The sequence below is a fragment of the Phocoena sinus genome, chromosome 20, assembly GCF_008692025.1.
Source record: "Phocoena sinus isolate mPhoSin1 chromosome 20, mPhoSin1.pri, whole genome shotgun sequence".
Lineage (NCBI taxonomy): Eukaryota > Metazoa > Chordata > Mammalia > Artiodactyla > Phocoenidae > Phocoena > Phocoena sinus.
In genome coordinates this window covers 51,226,230-51,252,361 of record NC_045782.1, presented here as the reverse complement: position 1 = coordinate 51,252,361, position 26,132 = coordinate 51,226,230, and the positions used below count along the sequence as shown (strand labels likewise).

Genomic DNA, 26,132 nt, shown 5'->3' with positions numbered 1-26,132 from the left:
GAATCGGTGAGAGAGGGCTGTAGGGGAAAGTGGTAAGAAATGCTGAAAGCCAAAAATCAACAAGTAGCAACATAACGCATGTCATTTAGAGACATGGAGGTAAATAGCAAAAGAATTTGTTAAAAGAATTAAAAGTAGGGACTTCCTTGGTGGCACAGTGAGTAAGACTCTATGCTCCCCATGCAGGGGGGATGGGTTCAATTCCTGGTCAGGGAACTAGATCCCACAGGCTTGCTGCAACTAAGAGTTCGCATGCCACAACTAAGGAGCCCGCCTGCCGAAATCAGAACCCAGCGCAACCAAATAAATATTAAAAAAAAAAAAAAAAAAAGAAGTGGCTGCTGCTTTTTTTTTTTTTTTTTTGCCACATTGCATAGACTGTGGGATCTTAGTTCCCCGACCAAGGATCGAACCCACGTCCCCTGCAGTGGAAGCTCGGAGTCTTAACCACTGGACCATCAGGGAATTCCCAAAAGTGGATGCTTCTGAGAAATGGGAAGAAAGGTCATGAGATGTTTTTTTCTAAAGCTCTGTAGAAAAATCAAACTCTCAAAGTAACTATTATTCAGAGTAGTATAGGAGTCCAGATACATCTTTATTAAAATACAAGAGCTACCCGATTCTCGACTTCAATTTACCCCAAAGCTGGCTTCCGATCCTAACTGATTATGATCCTGATACTAGCCACATGTGGAGGTGGGAGAATGGATCCAAGGGCAAGGGGCTTCACAATTTGAAAGTTTCCTGAGCCCTGCTGAAGCTCTCTGGGTTTTTCAAGGTTAGGAAGTTGATCAACTGCCTCTGCCTTGTTATGGTTGTTAACTACCAACATGTCCCCTAACCTCCTGGAGCCTCATCTTTCTCCTTAGGTTGTTGAAGCAGAAGACGGCTAAGGGCTGTTCTGGCTGATATTCTGTGCACCCGGGCCATCTAGCAGTCAATGTGGCATTCACATAACACCAAATCCCCTAAGAATGGAGATTAAGGCAGGCAGTGGAGTTTTTATGGTTTTGCTTTTTTTTATAAAAGAGGGGCGGGGGGCACGCGAATGACTAAAAATACAGCCAGGTTCACTAAAAAGTTATAAGCAGTGACTAAGAAATTAAAATTTCCAGGTCACATGGAAAGAGAATCTGAGGAGAAGTGTAATTTTATTTCTCCCCAGGAAGTTCGAAAAATGTCACTCTTCCTCCTTTCTTCTGTGAAACAAAATGATCTACCTCTTAAAAAATTTAAACTTGACAAGGTGATTTAAAAATGCATATGAAAGAGAAAAGGGAGAAAAACAGTCAAGATATGCCTGAGGAGAAACCTAGTGGGGAAAACTTGCTCGACCAGATACCAAGACTTATGATAAAGTTATAGTAAATCACGGTGCTGGTGCTAGTACACACAAATAAATCAGCGGAGCAGAAGAGAGTCCAGAAAAAAAGAGCACGCAAGGAGAAAATGGAGTGTATACCTGCAGATCAGTGGGGAAAGGACAGAACAGTCAATAAATCATACACTGGAATAATCCATTATCCTCATGGAAAAAGGTGAAATAGAGCCTTACCTCACTCAAAAATAAACTCCAGATGGAATTAAACTTGAGTTGAAATTGAACTCAAATATAAAAGGGACAATGTAAAACATTCAGAACACAGCAGAGAGTCACTCTAGGAGCTTGGCACGGGAAGGACAGTGGTTAGCTCCAGAAGAGCGGGAGGAATCAGCAAGGGTGGGGCCACAAGGAGCTTCAAAATAATTGGCTGTATTCTAGTTCTTACACTGTATAAAAATTTTAAATTATATGTATATTAGAATAATATACAAATTCAAAACTCATATGATAAAATGTGAATAGATGCATTCAGATTTTAGTATGTATCAATAAATTATAATGTACATAAACATTATATATACTCTTTTGTTCCAAAGATACATCATACAATGTTAAAAAGTAAAACCATCACAACCCTTACCTGTGCAGGTACTGAAGATTAGATACCTTCCCCGATTCCCCTTCAAGGATATAATCTCTCTGTTTCTGCAGAAAGTGAAAAGGTAAAGATAAAATGGCTGATCCATTTTTTTTTTCTTAACATCTTTATTGGAGTATTGGAGTATAACTGTTTTACAATGGTGTGTTAGTTTCTGCTGTATTACAAAGTGAATCAGCTGTACATACACATATATCCCCATATGTCCTCCCTCTTGCATCTCCCTCCCTCCCACCCTCTCTATCCCACCCCTCTAGGTTGACCACCTCATTTAATGGTGTGGTTCCCCCAAGTGCCCTGGAATATAGGCACAGACTCTAGTAAGTTAAGGGTCCTCAAATATCAGAGATCTACTGCATATATTCTAGAATGACAGGGTCACTCAGTTGCCACTGGCATCTAAAAACCAGACTTGAATAAGAGGATTCAGAGTAATGGCCAGTAAGGCTTCCTGTCCACTGCGTCCAGTGTTCAGACCCAAAGCATTAAGGCAGACAGTCCATGGTCCTCGGTTCCATTTTAAGACCTGTGTCTTAGACCCAAGTTCTATGCCTTGTGCTGTTAGCTCTTGCCTTTGTGGCTGGCTGAATAATGGCCTCTAAAGATGTTCACATCCTAACAGGAACCTGTGAAGATGTTACCTTACATGGCAAGAGACCTTACAGATGTGATGAAGTTAAGAATCTCTTAATTAAAGATTAAGGGGGGGCCAACACAAACAGAGACTCCTTATAAGAGGGAGGCAGTAGGGTCAACAATATAGAGAAGATACTGGGACTGAAGCAGAGGACAGACAGGAGAGAAGATGCTATGCTGCTGGCTTTGAAGATGGAGGAAGGGACAACAGGCAAGAAATGCAGGAAAATGCACTCTCTGGAATGCTGGAAATGGATGCTCTCCTAGAGCTTCCAAAAGGAATGCAGCCCTACAAACTCATTTTAGACTTCCATCCTCCAGGACTGTAAGATAATATACTTGTGTTGTTTTTAGCCACAAAGTCTGTGGTAATGTTACAGCAGCAACAGGAACACCTTGCTATCACCATATTCATTACATTCTGTGAGGTGTCTGCTGAATTCAGCTGCTGTGAATTCAAAGTGAATGATAGAGGCTGGGGCTCTGTATGTACCTGCTAAATCAATCAAGGGAAGTATAATATATAAAGCCTGCTTATTGGAGGAGGAAACACGCGACTACAGCCCAACATACATTTATTGAATATTTCATAAAGAAGGTACTACGGCAGATGATTAAAGAAATATATAGTTACTTTTAATATGCTTATAATCTTAAGAAAAATATAACGAGAAGGTAAATACAAAACAATACACAAAATGTTAAAAGGCTGTGCTTGACTGGGACTTCCCTGGTGGCACAGTGGTTAAGAATCCGCCTGCCAATGCAGGGGACACAGGTTTGAGTCCTGGTCTGGGAAGATTGCACATGCCGTGGAGCAACTAAGCCCATGCACCACAACTTCTGAGCCCGTGCTCTAGAGCCCACGAGCCACAACTTCTGAGCCCATGTGCCACAACTACTGAAGCCCACATGCCTAGAGCCCGTGCTCCACAACAAGAGAAGCCACTGCAATGAGAAGCTCGCGCACTGCAACAAAGAGTAGCCCCCGATCGCCGCAACTAGAGAAAGCCCGTGTGCAGCAACGAAGACCCAATGCGGCCAAAATTAAATTAATTAATTCATTTTAAAAAGGCAATGCTTGATTAACTATCAAACAAAAATTATAGCTGCAAGTATCAGAGATATTTGGAAAATGGAGAAATGTGGGCGAGGATGGTGTAGGCAGGCTTCTCAGAGACAGTGAGCTATGAGCCACACCTTGAAAGACAGCCAGCGTTTGGACAGGTGAAGAGGGTAGTGGAAGAAGCCAGGTGTGAGGAGGGGGGAAAGGACAACAGTGTAAGGAATGCACTGCAGTGGGACAGGCATAATAAGACAGTGAGTACAAGAGCCTAAGGCAGAAGACTCAGAGGGAAGTAGCCAAGTACAACACTGCAAACAGGCTAGAAACACCCAGCAGAGGCTCATATACCAGCTCAAGGAGTTTGAACTGTATTTGCTAGACACTGTGGTATCTAAAGTAGGGTGCACACAACCCTCAGGGTATGGGTATAAGAAGAAAACTAGAACTTCTATTTATATCTATCTCAATTCTAAACACTTTATTTTAATACATTTTCTATATCACAAATCAGTTGAGTAATAAGGCATATAAGTTATAAATAAACGTTATCAGAGATAAATGCTCAATTTTACTTGTGGGGTACATGATCATAGAAGTTTAGCGACCACTGCTCTAGGCCTCAGAGAACCACTGGGCCTTTTTCACAAGTAGGCAGTGAAATAGGATCTGGAGAGATTCAGTCTGTTCTTCTGGCAAAAAGGTCTGGAAAACCAAACTGAAACCAAGATAGGAAAAGCAATCAGGAGACTTTTGTGGTAGTCCAGGCATAATATAAAGGGCTTATTAGAAACAGGTGGAATGGACAATAAGTGAGAGAAGTTACAAAGGGAGAATAAACAGGGTTTTTGGTGACAGGGAATAAAGAGACAGAAATGGTTCTGAGGTTTTCAGCCTAGATGGCTGAATGAATCACAGTGATATTATTAGAGAAAGGGAGCACTGGAGAAATCCACCTGGAGATATGAATTTGAGATCAAAGCTTTAACAGGTAATACGTGAAACCATTAGGAGAAACAGGATAGACAAAAGAATTTCTCAACCTGATGGACCCCAGAAGAGGCTTCTGTTGTTCATTAGCCAATCACCACACCTAAATACAACAGTGGCTAAGAGTCAATGCACTGAGAATGCAACACACAGACTGAAGAGGACCTCAGCCCAGAACAAGAGCCCGTGGCTCAGCTGAGAGTCCTACCTGATCTGGCTTGAGCTCTTCCCGAACGGCCTGGATGGCGTCCCGACACTCACTGAGCATGGATTCAAACAGACGCTCCTTGGTTTCTTCACTTTCAGCCTAAACAAAGGCAGAAGGCAGTAAAAAGATTTTCTTTTGAGTAAGACATAGCACTCTGATGGGAGGAGGGCATAACATCGCTTTGATTCCTCCCATTAAACACAAATACACACATCAACCAAAAAATGGCCTGAATCGGAGATCATTTCAACTGTTAATATTCTCTATTATATATGATTTTTCTTATGGTTTTAGTCTTTATTTGTATGGAAATGAGAAATATATATATATAAAAATATAAAGTGAACATACTGAAAAAGTATCTGTATAACTGATCTAAACTGTCAGGCAACAGATGCTTTAATGTTTCCTCTATCATAGAACTTTCTACTATTCTCCTCCAACTCTTCTACCTCTGCTCCCGACCTGCACCTGGCTTCCCTAGAGGGGCCTTATGGACTAGATTTGGGGCACTGCTACCTCATACTGAGGCTCAGCACAGCAGAAGCTTCTTTTCCTTGCAAATGTAACCCAATGGACTTGCACGTACTGGATTTCTTTTAAGTCCAAGCAGGTGAGTAGCATTACTAATCAATACCCAATCAAAAACATATTGCTGGGCTTCCCTGGTGGCGCAGTGGTTGAGAGTTCGCCTGCCGATGCAGGGGACACGGGTTCGTGCCCCAGTCCGGGAAGATCCCACATGCTGCGGAGCGGCTGGGCCCGTGAGCCATGGCCGCTGGGCCTGCGTGTCCGGAGCCTGTGCTCCGCAACGGGAGAGGCCACAGCAGTGAGAGGCCCGCGTACCGCAAAAAAAAAAAAAAAAAAAAAAAAAAAAAAATATTGCTCCTAAATGCCATATGAGGTTCTCCTCATCACAGAAATTCTGCCCTCAGATATTCCATACAGCTATGCTGAGAACATTTTTAGGGCAGATGAGGTTGACAAAGCATAGGGTGTCAACCCTCTGCCAGCCGGCTGGGATAAGGCAAAAAGTGATTCATTAACTGAATACCTGCCAAACCACATTATCATTCTAAAGAATCTGACTGAGCAGGTGGGAATGAACAAAAAGCAAATGAACTTGTGTTACTTGCAGACGCACTCTGACATTAGAACATCAACATTCTCATGATTATGTTTGACTTTCCACAGAAACTATCATCCAGTCTGATCTCTTGACACTCAACTGACCTCCAAGCAAGCCCCAAAGAAAACCTGGTACCACCCACTCCTTTAAGAGATGGCTGGGAGTGGCTTAAAGAAAAAGCTTTTCTTCTCTTAAGAACGCTTATGTTTTTCCTAGTTTCCAGCGTGGGAAAAAACTTCCTTGTAAATTACGCAACATAAATTGAACATACTTTTCTATTTATAAGTTACTTGACTTTCCTGTTGTTCAGTAACTTAGGAACAAATCAGGGGCACAGCTATTCTACACACTTATAAAGGCAAACACAGCCACCATTAACTCACTGAAGCCTAGAGCAGTGCTGTCCTCTAGAACTTTCTGCGATAATGAGGTACCTGCACTGTCACTGTGGTCATCGTTAGCTGCACGCGGCTGCTGAGCAACCTGAAGTTTTAATTAATTTAAATAGCTGTATGTGTTCAAGTGGCCACATACTGGACAGTACAGCCCAGCTCTGGAGAAACACACTCACACGAAACACTGTTAATTAAGCATCTCAAGTTAGCAAGATTCTTTATAATCATTTAATCAAACTGGCCAAATTTTTCAAAGTACAGATCCTGTGTAACGGAGCAGCCGTAGAATAAGATATGCGAACAGACCTGGAACTAACCACACACATACCAGAGCCACGTCGTGAGCAGGCCGGATAAACTCCAGCATCAGTTTGATACCACGCAATCCAGCAAACAGGCCACCGACACCCTTTTAAGATGGGTGGGGTTCGGCAGTCAGGGCAATGGGTGTATAAGTAAGTAAAGAGTAAATTTGGTTTTACCAGCTACACAGGATCTGTCTCCTTTCCTACAGGGAGGGAATGGCTCAAATAAAAAAATTAAAATGATGTCTAAAATGCTAAACCTCTTTAATGCCATGCATTACCTTCGTTCCCTTTGAGTAAGGAAACCTCTGCATCCAGGTACTGAACATAAGCAAATTCTCCCTCTGCTTCCAGAAAATTCTAAGATCCATTGGGAATCTTACAAAAGTCTTAAACCGCAATGAAGGAAAAAGCCTATCTGAAGGGGAGCACTTCAGTCAATCGTGTTTTCCTAATGGCAGCTGCACTGCACAGTGACGTGGAGACCACTGATCTCCGGAGCAGAACTTCTCACGGTTCTCCCGGGCTGGACAGAACGTCTCCAAACAGGAAGCCTGAAACGTATCTTGCTACTTACCCGCTTATTCCATAAACCTATCTTGGAGGCTAAGATAATCCTGAAGGGGCAGTGGAACAAGAAACGCCTCTCTATGCCTATGCAGAGGGAAGGTCCCTCAGAATCCACATGCTTATGTCTCAAGTTTGCCACTGAACCAACAAGAATGTGCTCCTAAACACAGGGGCAAACCCCCTGCATGAGAATCTGCGGTCTGCCTGGACCTTTCCCAGGTGTGCCTATGACAGAGAGAAACCTGAAGCCCAGAAGTAATGTGTTACTCAATCCTAATAAACAAACTCAAGATCAATTTTTATAAAACTTCAAACACCCTCGGATGTGCTTTTCCACAGCCTCAAACCACGTCTCAACGCTGACTAAAACCAGCTGCTTATGTCCTGAGGTAGAGACCCCCAGCTCTTTAAAACAGAGCTCCCAGATGGTTTTCGCTTGTCTACAAATATTGCCGGAAGGTGGTGGTGTGACTAAGAGACAACAAGGCAAGTCAGACCACATTCTCCACCAGACTCGCAGGAGAACCAAGGGGATGGGAACCAAGCCTCGCTCAGCCCAGTGAGGTCTAGTGAAAAACACATGGGACTTGAGTAGCAGAGGATACAAACCTCACTTAAAAATAGATTTTTTTTTTTTTTTTAGAGAAAAGGGGAAATGATCTCCCTTCCAGTCAAACATTAAAACATGAGCCATAGCCTGAGGATAAGAATCATGAAACCTGCAGAGACTTTAAAGCTGCCCACCCCCCACCCCACCCAAGAGCTGCCTTATGCCCTCAAATCACCACCAGTGACAATTCAGGTAGGACCAAGGACTAACAAAGCAGAACAGAAATAAATTATAAAGTAAGACAATATTAAAGACATGAGATCCTAAAGCTTGGCTAGAGAAAGGAAGGATCTTGCAGCTGGAGTTTGGCAGCTGACTAAGCCTCAGCTCCAGTTTTTGCAGTTTAATATGATCTCCCTGAATTATTTCTTCCTTGCACGCTTTTCAGTAAACTGCAGTTTTAGTGTTTAAACGTCATAAAAACCTCTACAAGCAAGCAAGAAGCTGGGGCTACCAAATTCCTGAATTCCAGTTCCCAGAGGGTGGCAAACACCAACATCAACCAGGTTAGAAAACACTGCAGTGAAAAGCCCTGTCTCTCTCAGGCAGAGTGCTTGGTTTCCAGGGCAGAGAACAACTCGATACAATAAGGAGAACAGGTAAATCATCTGACAGTGGCACCAAGGAGCAAGTAGCTCTTCTGGAGATTAGCCTCAAATGGCCAAAGGGCATTTCCCACATTTAATAACCCACGGTTCATTCAATTCAATACACATTTAATCAGCCACCGTGCTAGACCTGACATCTCAGGATCCAACTAAACTTTGACACTGCACTTAAATTACTTTATTTACTGGCTTGACCTGGTGGTATATGTGTGATATAGCACGCAACTGTTTCTAATGTTTTTTTTTTTTAATTTTTATTGGAGTATAGTTGCTTTATAATGTTGTGTTAGTTTCTACTGTACAGCAAAGTGAAACAGCTATACGTATACATATATCCCCTCTTTTTTGGATTTCCTTCCCATTTAGGTCACCACAGAGCACTGAATAGAGTTCCCTGTGCTATACAGTAGGTTCTCACTAGTTACCTATTTTATACATAGTATCAATAGTGTATATATGTCAATCTTAATCTCCCAATCCATTCCCCCGCACCCCGTTTTAATGTTAAAACCTTAATGGGATTCCTGGGATTAATACACATTTTCTTTGACCCACCAAACTATTTAAAGGTCCCTGATACTCAAGTGATCCTAACGTACTGTAAGATGCTTAAAAACCACAGATAACTGTGTTCACCACAACAGGCACATTAACCAGGCACTTAAAAGATTCTACAAACATTGAAATGATGACGGAATATTGTAAACTCTATGTCAGTAAAATCAACAATTTACATGAAATTAATAAATTCCTTTAAAAAAACAAAATCCAAACTGACACGAGATGAAACAGGAAATCTGAATAGCCCTACAACTTGTAAAGGAATAGTATTTGTTTAAAACAAGCAAAACCAAATTTTAAAAACCTTCCCACAAAGAAAACTCCAGGACCAATGGTATCACTGGTGAATTATAACAAACATTTAAGGAAAAAAAAATACCAGTGTTACATACTCTTTCATAGAAAGAGAAAAAGGGAACATCTCCAAATTTGTTTTATTAGGTATGTATAACCCTGACACCAACCCTAAAAAAGACATTACATACAAAACAAGAAAATCATAGACCACTCTTTCTCATGAAAACAGATGCAAAATTCTTAAAGTATTAACAAACCAAATCCAGCAACGTATAAATAAAAAGTACAACATATTACAACCAAGTGGGTTATCCCAGATACTCAAGGTTGGCTTAAACACTGAAAATTAATCAATGTAATTCACTACATTAACAGGCTTCAAATATTCTTCCCGCTTCAGCCTTTAAAGATTTGAAACTATCCCTATATGGTTCTTTCCAACCCTTTGATTTCATACACTCCTCAAACACACCACTGTATCTTGCAGGATAACAATTAAAAACTCATACAGAACTTCGCTGGTGGTGCAGTGGTCAAGAAACCGCCTGCTAATGCAGGGGACACGGGTTCGATCCCTGGTCCAGGAAGATCCCACATGCCACGGAGCAGCTAAGCCCATGTACCACAACTACTGAGCCTGCACTCTAGAGCCTGCATGACACAACTACTGAAGCCCGCACACTCTAGGGCCTGTGCTCTGCAAGAGAAGCCACCACTATGAGAAGCCGGTGCACTGCAACAAAGAGTAGACCCTGCTCGCTGCAACTAGAGAAAGCCATGGTCAGTTACCTCATCACAGGCTGTTTTCCTAAAGGTTGATTTCTTAAAAACATCTATATTTTGGGACTCCCATGGTGGTCCAGTGGGTAAGACTCCACGCTCCCAATGCAGGGGGCCCGGGTTCAATCCCTGGTTGGGGAACTAGATCCCACATGCCGCAACTAAGAAGTCCACGTGATGCAACTAAAGATCCTGCATGCCACAACTAAGACACGGCACAGCCAAAATAAATAAAGAAAAATTTTTAAAAATTTATATTTTCTAAATGTTAAGCATGAACAACTTTTTAAAGTTACTTAATAAATGTTATCTTTTCTTCTCCTTTGTCTGATGTATGTCTGTGGCCCCATTCCTAAGGCGTCCCTATTTTATTTGCCCCTACTGACCTCCCTTGCCCCCTATTCTATCCAGAATTTCTGCCCCACTGTCACTGCCTGATACCTGGCACAGAACTGTAGCAGTTTTCTTCCAGCATGTACCGCTTTAAAACAAGAGTTAACGCAGCTGCATAATCTAAATGGTTGCTATCAGCCCTGGTCCAGAAGAGAGACCTCTACACCCTAAATGCCAATGAAATGGTCTCCGAAAAAGTTTAGTCTTTTAGATTAATGAAAACTCAACTTTCTGGTATTGTTCTAGTCTTCTGTCTTTCAAGGAAATAAAGGGTAAATAAGGGGCAATATGTAATACAGACAAAAGGCACAAAGAAATCCTTCAGTCGTTGAAAGCTGTCCCCAACCCAGAGGAGCCATTTTGGAGCAAGTCACTGAAAGGTCTGGATGCTTAAGACAACTCATCAGCGCAACTAAGCAAGCACCTCATACAAATATCACTCCGGGCGCAGGAGCTTGCTGCGAAGTCTCACGAAATGCCACTGTCCCTGCTGAGGCTGGAGACACAGGGAGCAGCCTGGTTTTTTCTCAGACGTTCTTCACCTAATATGGAGAAGGAGCTCTAAAAAAATGCCTCAATCACTGCCTACTTCAGACAAACCAAGATCACCAGGATGTCTCATCTTTTGGAACTCACCTGGTTGTGCACACCCACAAACAGGTAAGAATTACCTCAGCAGGGGCATCAGGTAGTATGGCTTTGCATGAATACTGCATATGTACCACACATAAAACAAGATGTTCTGGTTTAGCTGTCTTTAAAAGGCCCAGGAACAAGAGGTGGCCCTTTAGGGCTAGAAGGCTAGGACAAGAGGTCAGACAGACACAAGGGAAATAACAGCCATGCTGCTGCACCACCTGCTGGGCCGAATGTAACCCCTGACTTTAAGCAGACCCTTGTTGCTCCCATTTTTACTGAAGGCTGTCACTGTCAATTTCTTTGCCCTCCAAGCATAAGAACTCCTTGATAAACTCAGCTTTCAAAATAATTTTATTCAAGAGGGTACATCTTGAGACTGTTACCAAATCCCAAGCAGCAACAAAACACTACATGTTAAACACACGAGGAAAACCTCCAGACACACACAGAAGAGACCAGAATAGGTCCTTGCTCCTTACCTGGGCGATGGCTGACTCATTGTCGGCCAATCCCAGTAAAAAGATCCTCACTTTGTCGATCTTCACCGGGACCGTTCTGCCTCTCCATTCCACTTCACTCATGGTGGCTGCCTGCTTGGCTCGAGTCTGAGTGATCAAGGCCTGGAAGGTAGTTTTAAAAAGTTAAAGCTTTAACTGTGGATATGAGTGATCAAGGTGAAAATCAGCAGAAACTATCATTTGTCTCTTTCTAAAACTAACATATCACAGCTTATAGAGTATATACAAATTTGTATTTAAATTCCTCCCTGGCATATTTCTTAGCTTATAGAAACTCCAATATTAAAAGGACACGACAGAAGGTTAACGAGCAACACTAAGTTTTGGCAAGAGTGTAAGGAGAAAAGCAACGCAAGCAGAAATGTAAATTAGTAGAAACTTACTAAAAGTATTTGTCAATATGTATCAAAAGCTTCCAAAACATTCAATTGCACTTTTACAAATTTATCCTAAAGAAATAACTAAGAATGTATACAAAAACTGGGGACACAGATATTCATGGTAATACCAGTTACCACTTTAAACAATCAACAATAATGAGTGGTCAAATAAAACATGTACCACAATGGAATACCATGCGGTCATCAAAAGATGCATGGAAATGTATTTACTGAAGTGGAAAAAATACACGAGACATTAAATTTACGAAGCACGTTACTAAACGGTGTATGCTGAGATTCTATTTTTAAAACATATGCCTTTTCCTCTACATATACAAGTTTGCAGGACTTCCCTGGTGGAGCAGTGGTTAAGAATCTGCCTGCCAATGCAGGGGCACAGGTTCGAGCCCTAGTCCGGGAAGATCCCACATGCTGCAGAGCAACTAAGCCCGTGCCCCACAACTACTGAGCCTGTGCTCTAGAGCCCACGAGCCACAACTACTGAAGCCAGCACGACTAGAGCCCGTGCTCCACAACAAGAGAAGCCACTGCAGTGAGAAGCCTGCGCACTAGTGAAGAGTAGCCTCTGCTCACCACAACTAGAGAAAGCCCGCATACAGTAGTGAAGACCCAAAGCAGCCATAAATAAATAAATAAATAAAATTTTTAAAAAAGTTTGCAAGATATTCATCATATCATTAACAGTGGTTACCTCTGGGTGGTAACCCACATGATTCTTTTTTTTTTTTAATTAATTTATTTTATTTTTTATTTTTGTCTGTGTTGGGTCTTTGTTGCTGTGGTGGTGAGCAGGGGCTACTGTTCATTGTGGTGCACAGGCTTCTCATTGCAATGGCTTCTCTTGTTGCGGAGCACGGGCTCTAGGTGCGTGGGCCTCAGCAGCTGCGGCACGCGGGCTCCAGAGCACAGGCTCAGCAGTTATGGCACACAGGCTTAGTTGCTCCGCAGCATGTGGGATCTTCCCAGACCAGGGCTCGAACCCATGTCCCCTGCACTGGCAGGCAGATTCTCAACCACTGCACCACAAAGGAAGCCCCTAAATATTCTATTTATTTCCCCCCAATCGTTCCCAGTCTTTTATATTTCCTACTTTTTCTATGAGTACCAAATTAAGAAAGTTGAACACTTTAAAATATTAAGTGAAAATAGTTTTTGCTAGAAATAGATATAAATATGCATATATTGACAGCAATTATCCTCGGATGATGGGATTATGGATTACTTCTTTTACTGGACTTTTTTCAAACCAAAGACTTTTCACAAAAATGTGCATACTAGATTACCTCCAATTTTTCAGCCAGGAGACCCTCAGTGCCCCCAGACCTCAATCTCATCTGCATGAGTTCATTGATAGCTGACTGGTCCCCTGAGAAAAAGAGAGATAGTGAGTGGAAAATCCTCGAGGGAGTTGGGTGTTCCCTCAAGAACCACTAGATTCAACTCCAAGCTCTTCTCCCTCCATAAGCACGTTTCAAGGCCTCCCAAGTCCTTTCACAAAGCTCTTGGTGAGTAAAGAAGATGGCAGGGCCAAAACTGAAGCAATGGAATTCCCTTCCGGATTTCGAGCAGGGCTAACTCCGACAAGTCTACTTTTTTCATCAACCAAAACCCACACCAAATATGGAAACAAGGGAAAGGGAAGAATGTTAAAGAAATTCTCCAGGCTCTCTGAGATGAACTACCACCAAGCCACCTGTCGATACCCCATGCAGCCCGCTCACCAATGTTATATGCACAGTAGCGGATGTTGGGCGAGATCTCCTCCACTCGCTGGTTGTACAGCACAGCCTGCTCTTCTGTGAAAGCGCTGGCCAGCTTCTCATAGATAGTCCTGCGAGGAAAGAAACATCACGGCTCACAGCAGCCTCACTTTAAGAAAATAAACTCACAAGGAACACAGACCAACTAACAGAACTTGCATGTTCTGAGGCTGAAAGAGAAGAATCAACATTTCTAAAGAGAAGAAAAAAAGAAAGAAATTGTAATAACTTTCGCAGAAACAAGCATTAGCTGATCTGCAGCTTGAATGTGACTATCATCAAAACTGGTCACAGCCTTTGGACCAGAGGACTTACTTGCATTTGTTAAAAGCCTCAATGGCAGCTTTCCATTCTTGATGTTCAAACCGCAGCATTCCTGAGAGGTAAGCTGTGTAAGCCTGTAAGGTGACGGGAAAGAGAAACTGCTTCAACACCCGACAACCAGACAGCCCAACCTCCTCTACTTGCTTCGAACTTTGATATCAAGAATACAGAGGGCTGCCCTGGTGGCGCAGTGGTTGAGAGTCCGCCTGCCGATGCAGGGGACGCCGGTTCGTGCCCCGGTCCGGGAAGATCCCACATGCCGCGAAGCGGCTGGGCCCGTGAGCCATGGCTGCTGAGCCTGCGCGTCCGGAGCCTGTGCTCCGCAATGGGAGAGGCCACAACAGTGAGAGGCCCGTGTAACCCCCCACCAAAAAAAAAAAAAAAAAAAAAATTAAAAAAAAAAAAAAAAGAATACAGAGATATTCAGGTTGATTCTAAAAGAAAAAAATTTATTTCAGTAATAAAATGTGATACATAGGTAATTTTATGATTCATTTTACTTCCTAGGAAAGAACTTCAAAATAAAGAAAATTTGTTCCCTTCATTTTATTTAACAACCCGCTTCTGGGCTATAACATAAGCATTAAAAGTTGAAATATCTTTCATCTCTTTTCAAATATTCATTAAGAAAAAAGTTCTTATTTTGTGCACTTCCCAGATACAAGTTCTCCATGCACATATCAAAAGAAGCATGGGCTTTCTTAAAAGTTAGAGCTAATTGTTAAAAACCAAGAGCTCAAAAACAGGGCTTCCCTGGTGGCGCAGTGGTTGAGAGTCCGCCTGCCGATGCAGGGGACACGGGTTCGTGCCCCGGTCCGGGAGGATCCCACATGCCGCGGAGCGGCTGGGCCCGTGGGCCATGGCCGCTGGGCCTGCGCGTCTGGAGTCTGTGCTCCGCAACGGGAGAGGCCACGACAGTGAGAGGCCTGCGTACCGCAAAAAAAAAAAAAAAAAAAAAAAAAAAAAAAAAAAAAAAAAAAAGAGCTCAAAAACAAAAACAAGAGCCAACTTCACCTTTTAAAAGCAAGATTAAGTTTTTTCCTCTCCTGACTACAAACATATAATGTAAGAAACTCTGTTCTGTTTACATCTCTAATCTCCACAATAAAGCAAAACTGATGTTGAGACACTAACCTGAGCCTCCAACTTGGTCTTGGCGTCCACACGATTGCTCTCACACAAGCGTTCCAACTCCTCCGCATGCTTCACAGCTTTGCGTAGGCGAGATAACAAGTGGAACCGTTTTCGGGGTTCAGTGTTGGCTTCCTGTTTGAGCTGCATGGCATAGCTCCAGGCTCTCTCAGCATCCATCAGAACCAGAAGCAAATATCTAAACCAGAGACAGAATGGGCCAACTGAACAGCAAAGGCCAGGAGCACCAGACTCAGATATTCTCTGACGTGCAATCTTTGGCCTCTCAACTTTTCCCTATGCTCTGCCTTGCTTTCCTCCTCAGAGCTGCTCTTCAGTATCAACCATGGCTCCCAAATCAGCATCTCTGATAGGTTTCTAACCACCTATCAGACACATCTCATTGAAAAGCCTGCTATTACCTCAAACTTGGCAAACCCAGACTTACCCCTCCAAATTTAACAAATAGAGGCAGTCTAGGCACATAGTCTGGCCTCATCTTTGAATCATAGCTCCTTCATCTCAACTCAGTTAGAAACCAAGTCCTTGAGAAGCAGTGTATACATACATATATATGTGTGTGTGTGTATTTTTTTAAATTGAAGTATAGCTGACTTAAAATATCATATTTGTTTCAGGTGTACCACACAGAGATCCGATATTTCTATATATTACGAAACGATCACCACAGGAAGTCTAGTCACCATACAAAGGTGTTCCTATATTATTGACTATATTCCCTATGTTGTGCATTATATATCCCTGCGACTCTACTGTATAACTGGAAGTCTGTACTTCTTAATCCCCTTCCCCTATTTCACCCACCCCTTCCCACTTCTCTCCCCTCTGGCAGCCACCAGCTTGTTCTCTACAAGTCTTTTTGTTTGTTCATTTGTTTTTTAGATTCCACATATAAGTGAGATCATACAGTATTTGTCTTCCTCTAATTTCACTCAGCATAATACTCTCTATGTCCATCCATGTTGTCGCAAATGGCAAGATTTCATTCTTTTTTATGGCTGAGTCACATATATGTAACCTGATCTTGCTTTTAAAAGATGAAGTTGGCATCCCTTGTTTTTGTTTCTGAGCTCTGGTTTCAATATACATATAAATATAGATATAGACATAGATTTAGATATAAAACCTTCTTTATCTATTATCTATCAGTGGACACTTAGGCTGCTTCCATATCTTAGCTATTGTAAACAATGCTACACAATAAACACTGGCGTGCATATATCTTTTTTTTTTTTTTTTTTTTAGTCTTCTATTGTTTTTTATTTTTTAATTTTTTAAAATTTTTGGCTGCTTTGGGTCTTCATTGCTGCGTGCGGGCTTTTTCTCTAGTTGCGGAGGGGGGGGGCTACTCTTCATTACGGCGCGCAGGCTTCTCATTGTGGCGGCTTCTCTTGTTGTGGAGCATGGACTCTAGGCGCGCGGGCTTCAGTAGTTGTGGCACTCGGGCTCAGTAGTTGTGGCTTGCGGGCTCTCTGCTCAGCTGCACGCTTACACCTGCCCTTCACCCCCATGTGCTTGCAGACAGCCTTGGTGCAGGAAGTGCACCAGAACTTCTCAGCCTGGTGTTCTCAGGTGGTTCGTCTGTACCCGGGACAGTGGCACCTGGAGCTTGCCATCCCATTGGGTATAGTGATGGCTGGGGGAAGGAGGTCATCAGTCGCTTTGACACTGTGCTGGAGACAGACGGACTCTTCTACACTGACAGCAATGGCCGGGAGATCCCTCTCCTGGCCACTCTCCCCGCAGGTGCACAGAAGGCTGCTGAGAGACGATGCACGCGGAGTAGGGGAGCCGTTGCTGGAGGAGGGGTCGGGGCTTTGGGTGCGAGGGCGCCACCTCGTGCTGCTGGACAAGGCCCGGACCGCGGCCGCCGGGCACCGGTTACAGGCGGAGAAGGAGGTCCTGGCCCCACAGGTGGTGCTGGCCCGAGGTGGCGGCTCCCCCTACCGCCTCGAGGTCGCCCCTCGCACGCAGGTGAGGGGCGGTGGGGCCGGCAGAAAAGAGGACCCGAAGGAAGCCTCCTCCAGCCGGGTCTCTCCACTCTTCGCATATATCTTTTTTAATTCGTGTTTTGGGAGTTTTTTTCAGATAAATACCCAGAAGTGGGAATTGCTGACTCATACAGTTCTATTTTTTAATTTTCGGAGGAACCTCTGTACTGTTTTCCATAGTGACCGCACCAATTTACACTCCCACCAACAGTGCACGAGGGTTCCCTTCTCTCCACATCCTCACCAACACTTGTTATTTCTTGTCTTTTTGATAACAGCTATTCCGACAGGTGCGAGGTGATATCTCATCGTGGTTCTGATTTGCATTTCCCTGACAACTAGTGATGTGGAGCATCTTTTCAGGTGCCTGATGGCCATCTATATAACTTCCTTGGAAAAATTTCTATTCAGATCCTCTGCCCATTTTTTAATCGAATTGTTTTTTTTGATATTGAGTTATATGAGTTCTTTATATATTTTGGATATTAACCCCTCATCGGATATGTCATTTGGAAGTATCTTCTCCCATTTAATAGGTTGCCTGTTCATTTTGTTGATGATTTCTTTCGCTGTGCAAAGAGAGACAGTATACTGAAGTGGTTAAGAGCTTGGATTGGAATCTCAGTGCCACCACTCACTAGCTGTATGACTTTGGGCAAAATACTAACCCTTTCTGTGCTTCACTCTCCCATGCAGTGATACATATAACACACTTAGACCAGAGCCTGGCACTTACTAACTGCTATATAAGTTAGCTACTTTATTATTATTATGGTGAATCTTTCTTTAAACTACTGCCTTGATTCATCTTCCTTTAACTGTAGCTTAGCCTGGTCTCACTGTTATAAGACTCTTCCTAACTTGATCTCATCGGACTTAATCAATCCATCCTGCTTCATCCCATCACGCTCTAGTTTTCTGACCGTGTCTCATACACCAAGCTCCGAGCCTCCTCGCTGCCTGAGCAGTAGCTAACAACTGCCCAGAGCATTACAGTTCCTACACTGCATGCAGACACCATGGCATGCTGTTTCCCTGAACACAGAATGTCTTTTCCTCTCACAAACCCTTAAAGGTCCAGCCTCCTCCATGCAGGCTTCCTGGCTTCCCCATCAAGAACCCCCAAACTAACTTCTCCCTTCCAAGACTTCAGAATTCTTATGAGTAAATTACACACAATATAGCAGTTTTGCTATCTTGTAGTGTTCCCTGTTCTGTACTCAACCAATATCTCTCAACAATATCAGAGTCAATGAGGTTCAATAACTATGCCTCCCCAACTCTTCTACATCCAATACGGTATCTAACTCAGTTCTGGCCACATACCGGACCAGGGGGCAGCAAACTTTTTTCATAAAGGGCCCAACAGTAAGTATTTTAGGCTTTATAGGCCCTATGGTCTCTGTCACAACTACTCTGTTACTGTAGCACAAAAGCAGCTGTAAGCATATCTGAATAAATGGTGTGGCTGTGTTCCAACTTTATTTACCATAAACAGGTGGCAGGAAGACCATTTTGGCTCACAGGTCAAAGTCTGAGGAACTGACCCATAGACTTTTTTTTTTTTTTTTTTTTTTTTTTGCGGTACGCGGGCCTCTCACTGCTGTGGCCTCTCCCGTTGCAGAGCACAGGCTCCGGACGCGCAGGCTCAGCGGCCATGGCTCACGGGCCCAGCCGCTCTGTGGCATGTGGGATCTTCCCAGACCGGGGCACGAACCCGTGTCCCCTGCATCGGCAGGCGGACTCTCAACCACTGCGCCACCAGGGAAGCCCGACCCATAGACTTTTAATACATATTGCTTTCACAGAGTAATCCTGCCATGTTAAGCATGAATGCGTTGAGCATTGAAACACAAAACTCTTCTGTAATAATTCACACATGGCCAGATTTCACTTAAGACATAATGATTTAAGTAAGTACTCAGACATCGAGATTTGCGTTCTAGAAACCTTACCTAATAACCAGTTAGAGTCTAATCGCTGACTTCAACATTTGCCATTCTACCACGGCTCCTGAACAAGTTAGAGAGTCTCTCTGAGGCTCAGTCTCCTCATTTTATAACACAGGAGTAGTAAAGGTGTCTATCCCACAGGATCACGTGAAATAACTAAGAGTCTGACACAACACCTGTCACGCTGTAATTGTTCAATAAATGTATTAGCAAGATGCATTCAGCACTTAGCACTGAGCAGTCAATACCTGTTATCAGTCAGAAGATCTTCAGTTACTTTTTTCCCTGTGAATTTGTGTCTGTTCCCCATCTTGAAGTTGAGTGTTTTCCGAAGACGTCTTTGTCTACGGGAACAGTAGCCTCTGTAGGAAACCACAACCAAAAATCATTCGGCCAAGCTGATAATACTTTCAATAGTAAATTCTACAATAAGGTAAGGTCAAAAGTTCGGGGTATTCTACTTATGGTTGCTACAGATACCACCATCCTCTTGCAAACATTTACTGAATGGAAACTTGCAAGCAATATGACTGGTATCACAGAAAACATGAAGAGACAAGGACACAGTACCCATTCTCAAAGAACCCATACTCTAGTTGGAGAGAATCATGCAGATAGAATGGCAACCATAAAAAACAAGGCCAATGTCAAATTGAATGTATAGGACACAAGTAATCATTCTCTTCTTGTTAACCACTTTGCTGGGGTGGACTTATGGTGGGTTTCCAAAGAATGAGTAGGATTCTGATGGATGTAAAGGGAAGAAGGGGCATCCTGAGGGAGGACTGTGATGACAATGAAGACGTGGAGAAAGAAACTGCAAGCATATTTGAAGAAAAATGAGGAGGTTAATTAGGATATCAATAAGAAAACTATAAACATCACCTCTATGCCAAGCCTCTCTCTTCTGTACTCATGCAACTTTTTATTCTTACTTCTACTACTATATGAGGGCATTATATTATGTTCTTAATATGTCTATCTCACTAACATAAACTCCTTTAGTGCAAGATGATTTTATTTTCAAGTTTCCCCCAATGTCATAGCACAGTGCCTAACATATAGATGTGCAATAAATGTATTTTGACTAAATTGTGTAAAAGTACATGTAAAATTTTACCACCCTTAATCAAATAATATAACATAAAATTTACAATGCAAAATGATATTAAATGGTACTTCAAAATCTCAGTCTTAAAGCTACCAGAGCGGACTTCCCTGGTGGCGCAGTGGTTAAGAATCCGCCTCCCAATTCAGGGCACACGGGTTCGAGCCCTGGTCCGGGAAGATCCCACATGCCACGGGCAACGAAGCCCGTGCACCACAACCACTGAGCCTGCACTCTAGAGCCCTGAGCCCACATGCTGCAACTACTGAAGCCTGCGTGACTAGAGCCCGTGCTCCGCAACAAGAGAAGCCACCGCAATGAGAAGCCCACGCACCACAATGCAGAGTAGCCCCCGCTCGCTGCAACCAGAGAAAGCCCGAGTGCAGCAACGAAGACCCAACACAGCCAAAAATAAATAAATAAATTTATTAAAATAAAAAAGCTACCAGAGCACAGGTTATTAAAAAGAAGAAATAATAGTCTGACCAAATCTATGAACTAGATCTTTTCCCTCGATTCATAATTATGCTTTAATTATCACTTACCCTTTCACATAAAAATCAAATGGGACACTCACACATTATGAGTAGAAATATAAATCGGTAAAAATTTTCCGGCAATATGGATACATTTATCAAGATCCTTAAAAATGTTCATACTCCCTGAACTGACCGTCTATTTCTATACTACTCTATGCTAAAGAAATGATCAGAAATACAAAAAGGTATGAACAGAGATTCACGGGAACGATATTTTTAAACCTACAAAACTGGCTACGATATAAATAACCAACTTGGGGGAATAGGTAAATAAATTATGGTAGGCCTATATATTGAGTTATAATGCAACTAATAAAAATCACGTGTATGGAACATTTTTATAGGCATGGAGAAATACATACCATATAACGTTAGGCAAAAAAGCGGAAAACAAAGTTGTATATACGATATGAGCAAACTTATGAAAAAAATGCATAGAAAGAGACTAGAAGAACAAAAATACTACTTGGTAGGCACATACATACAAATATATTTATGTACTAAAAGACATAAAAACGTACTAAAAGGTACACATCAAAGTCATTTTTATGTTATGAATATTTTACCACCAAAAAATCTAATTAAAAATGTAACATTGAAAACAATTAATAATAACTAGAAAAAGCAAAAACAAAAATCGGAGTCAACCAGTAGCCATTCAATTGGGGAACAAAAGCAGACTGTGATTCATCCCTGCAATGGAATACTACTGAGCAGTATCTATTAGGTGAGAGAATCTAGACACAAAAGGCTATGTTCTGAAAAAAGCAAAACTATAACAATGGAAATCAGAACAGTGATTGCCAACAGCTGGAATGTAACCCAGATCCTACAATACAGTTAAGTTTAAAAAGAAAAAGATTACCATAACTATTATTTTCAGCAGAAGCCTCCAATGTTATCTGCAATACTGTGAGACAAAATGGATAAAAAGATTGGCTCCTTTTAAATTTGAAAGTTAAGTATCTTCCTGAGAATTCAACACAAGTTAAGAACTAGACTTCCTAGGTATACTTTCTGTTACAGCAGAATGAGTAGGATAGTAAAAGAGCAAACCAAATTTGAAAATTCCAGAGATTTGTACATATCTTGCACATGATACTAACCTGTACCTCTGAAAATCTCCATGCCGTAAACCATGCTGCTGCTGGGATTCCTTAATAATCTGAAGAACTAGAGCCAAGATTAAGGAAAAGCTTACAGTGCCAAGAATCCAAATAACTCAAAACATTCATCTATATTAGTACTATTGGTCTACATCTGTATCAAATCACAGCACATTAAACATTTCTGAAATACTTAGTACATTAGTGAAATCTCTGGTAAGCATTTTCAATAGCTCTCTTATAGTAGGACAGGACCAGGGCTAAGCATGTAGAAAAGTTGACTGCCTGAACTGTTACTACTTTCAAACTAAAAAAGGAGGGCATCATTAGCCATTGAGGATTAATGAGACCCAACACCTAAAGCTGCTGGATTCTAAATACTGACTACATCTGGGGTGGTTCCCAGTGATTTACACCTGGACCCAATGTTTTACTCATTTTAGCAGATTCAGGTTATAAATGACGTGTACTGCTCCTCTATTTGCATAACCTCCTACATCTGCCAAATCTGACTTTCCTTAACAGCTGTGATGCTGCATGTGCCTATGGTGAGCACATGCCAACCAAACCAGACCACAGTTTGCATTAAAATACTAGTTTTTCTTTTTTAAAAAAAAAAAAGCCTTGAGCAAACTCTCCTTTTTAAGAACCTTAAAATATTTTAAGATTATGTCCCAAGCTTCAGAAAGTCCAACGACCTTTGTCTACAATTTTAGTTTTCTTTTAAAGTTTCCTCAATGCTTCTTTACAGATGTATTTTAAAACACTGAACAATAAAAGGGCTATTTCAGTAACTAAAAAGAGACAAACATATATAAGCTGTGCAGTAAAATCAAGGCATTCTAACATCCATTTGAAAGGATACCACCAGTTCAAAAAGTAAAACTTCAATCTCCTGAAAACTTCACTATATTAAGATGTCAAGCTAAATGTATTATTTCAGAAATTCACCTACATTTTCTCCACTACTTATTCATTTCAAAAAGCCACAAACTAATGTCATCAACACTCAATTGTGGTACACTCTGATGAAAACTAGAAACCGATTCACCTGAATGACTCTCAACAAGATAAAGGTCTACAGACCTATTAAGAAAGCTATACAAGTAATGTTAACCTACAATGATTTATATTCAAAATGGGCAATAAGCTTTCCCTTACAACACGTAACTTTTGCCTCCATTTCCAAAGCATCAAACTGTAATTTTTATTATCCATTCCCCGACAGTTGTCAGACAGAAGTATTAGGCCAAAAGGTCAAGACTGCAGTTTCCACTCCCCAGTTCAGTGGCCCCAGTTGCCAAGGCAGTAGTTCACCAGAGTGGCCAGTGTCAGCCCCATCACCAGCCCTCCAACTGGGCAACTGCGGGGAAACTGAAGAAAACTGCCCAATATTCCGGTGCCGCTTGAAAGAAGAGGACGTTCCCCAGACTGGAAGACAAAGAAGACGCGAGGAAAGGCCAGTCGAAAACCAGACCCTGAAACTCTTAAGTGCCAAAAAGTAGAAGCGAGAGAAACTGCAACCTTCGGCCTCTCCTGCCCACGTCGTGCCGCAACCCGCCGCCTCTCCCGCCCCCGGCCCGCCAGCTCGACACGTAGTCATTGCGAGTTAGGCCCGATTACTGTAGGATACTCTCCAAACTCAGGCTATCTCCGAATTCTTTGTTTGCCTTCGATCCAGCTGAAGGCCGTTCGTTTTCCTTATTTTCCTCTCCTCCGGCACCGCGTCCACCACCGCTACCGCCGCTGCTGCTACCACCGCCGCCTGCAGGAACCTGTTTCTCAGCAGCCATCTTGCCCCTGCGCCGCAGAGCAGGACGGGATAGAGAAGGCGGGACGACCGGGGAGAGAGAGAGAGAGCGGAGCCGGCTCGGACGGGCTGACGGGATACCGGCAGACTCCGCCGCCGACGTGCCTGCCCGCAGGCAGCGGCCACTTGTTGGAGTGTGCCTGCGCGTGGACTAGGCTTCCGGGTCTCAAACGGTGGTGGCCTATGCTGAGGGCCTGGAAGCTCGCGGACGCCGTAACTGCGGAGGTCTGCTGGGGGCAATCCTACTTCTCATCCACCAAGGGTGGAGGATCCGGAGATGTCCCCCTCCCACACCTCCTGCATCCCTGCACAGGGGATCCGGCTCACGTGCCGCGCACAGAGAGCGGGTGCAGTTGGCTAAGACCTTTGGATTTCGGAGTGTCTACCTCCCCGGGGGCTCCGGAGATGGGGTTCCCACCCTACGCAACGAAACACCACGCCTGGGAGGAACCGCCTCTGTCTGCGCTTTCCTTTGGAGCCGACCATAGTGCAGGGACTTTCCCTAATGGATGGGGATCGGTGCCTTTCCCTGGACTTCCGGTCGAGCAGTCCGCGGAGTGAGAAGTGCTGAAGCGAGGGATACCATCAATCTTTCCTCTGCAATATGGCACTGCGAGCTCTGGAGTCTGATCTCTGCAGCTCCAATTCTGCCTCTGCCATTACTGGTTGGGAGATGTTGGGCAAATAATCTCCCTCTAAACCTTTTCCCTCATCTGTGAATGGGGATAACCAATTAGGGTGGTTATGAAGACTAAATTAAATGGTGCATTTTTAAAGTAAGTCTGCACTAATCATTAGGGAAATGCAAATCAAAACCACAATGAGTGGGCCTCCCTGGTGGCGCAGTGGTTGAGAGTCCGCCTACCGATGCAGGGGACACGGGTTCCCGTCCCGGTCCGGGAAGATCCCACATGCCGCGCAGTGGCTGGGCCCGTGAGCCATGGCCGCTGAGCCTGTGCGTCTGGAGCCTGTGCTCGGCAGCAGGAGAGGCCACAGCAGTGAGAGGCCCGTGTACCGCAAAAAAAAAAAAAAAAACCACAATGAGTGATCACCTCACACCCATTAAGGTGGCTACTATTAAAAGGATAATAATAACAGAAAATAACATGTATCGGCGAGGATGTGGAGAAGTTGTAACCTTGGTGCACTTTTGGTGCAAATATAAAATGGTACATCCACAGTGGAAGACAAAAGAATTGCCATATGATCCAGCAATTTCATTCTGGGTATATATCCAAAGGATTGAAAGCAGGGTCTTGAAGAGTTATTTGTACACCCACGTTTATAGTAGCATTATTCACAATAGCCAAGAGATGGAAGCAACCCAGCGGCCCTCAGGGATGAGCAAAATATGGTCTGTCCATACAATGGAATATTATTCAGCCTTAAAAGGGAAGGAAATTCTGACACATGCTACAACATGATTGAAGCTTGGAAATATTGTGCTAAGTAAGCCAGTTATGAAAAGATATGGTATGATTCCACTAATATAAGGTATCTAGTGTAGTCAAATTCATAGAAAGTAGAATGATTGGTTGCTGGGGGCTAAAGGCAGGGGAAATGGAGAGTTATTGTTTAATGGGTATAGGCTGTCAGTTTTGCAAGATCAAAAAGTTCTCAAGATTGGTTGCACACCCATGTGAATATGCTTAACACTACTGAACTATACACTTAAAATGTTTAAGGTGGCAAACTGTGTTTTGTATATTTTACCAAAAATTAAAAATAATTTTTAAAAAAGTAAGTCTCCGGGCTTCCCTGGTGGCGCAGTGGTTGAGAGTCCGTCTGCCGATGCAGGGGACATGGGTTCGTGCCCCGGTCCGGGAAGATCCCACATGCCGCGGAGCGGCTGGGCCCATGAGCCATGGCCGCTGAGCCTGTGCGTCCGGAGCCTGTGCTCCACAGCGGGAGAGGCCACAACAGTGAGAGGCCCGCGTACCGCAAAAAAAAAAAAAAAAAAAAAAAAGTAAGTCTCCCAAATGTCTATCAACAAATGAATTTGATAAACAAAATGTGATTATCAAAAAAAAATGTGATTATCATACAATGGCATATTATTTGGCCATAAAAAGGAATGAAGTGCTGATACATGCTACATTGTCGATGAATTCCATAAAAAGGAATGAAGTACTGATACATGCTACATTGTCGATGAATCTTGAAATCATTAGGCTAAGTGAAAGAAGGTATACACAGAAGGCCACATATTGTATGATTCCATTTATATAAAATGTCCAGAATAGGCAAATCTACAGAGACAAAGAGTGGTTGTGTAGGGCTAGGGGTGGGAGGCAGGAACAAAAAC

At 42.9% G+C, this 26,132-nt stretch overlaps 1 protein-coding gene across 3 annotated transcripts in view; it reads right to left on the bottom strand.

Annotated features, from left to right (window-relative positions):
* SRP68 (signal recognition particle 68) overlaps positions 1-23,841 on the bottom strand; it is a 31,561-nt gene extending 7,720 nt beyond the window's left edge. For 2 of the 3 annotated variants that reach the window (XM_032616213.1, XM_032616211.1), the window contains exons 1-10: positions 23,651-23,841; positions 22,018-22,084; positions 19,513-19,626; positions 15,304-15,499; positions 14,161-14,243; positions 13,807-13,916; positions 13,369-13,451; positions 11,646-11,786; positions 4,880-4,978; positions 1,965-2,029 (exon numbers count right to left, since the gene is read on the bottom strand). In XM_032616213.1, the coding sequence (XP_032472104.1) occupies positions 1,965-2,029; positions 4,880-4,978; positions 11,646-11,786; positions 13,369-13,451; positions 13,807-13,916; positions 14,161-14,243; positions 15,304-15,499; positions 19,513-19,626; positions 22,018-22,084; positions 23,651-23,810 (1,118 nt within the window). In that variant the 5' untranslated portion in view covers positions 23,811-23,841. The remainder of the gene's footprint in view (positions 1-1,964; positions 2,030-4,879; positions 4,979-11,645; positions 11,787-13,368; positions 13,452-13,806; positions 13,917-14,160; positions 14,244-15,303; positions 15,500-19,512; positions 19,627-22,017; positions 22,085-23,650) is intronic. The other variant, XM_032616212.1, reaches the window with a different exon arrangement.
* Positions 23,842-26,132: the final 2,291 nt, after the last annotated feature.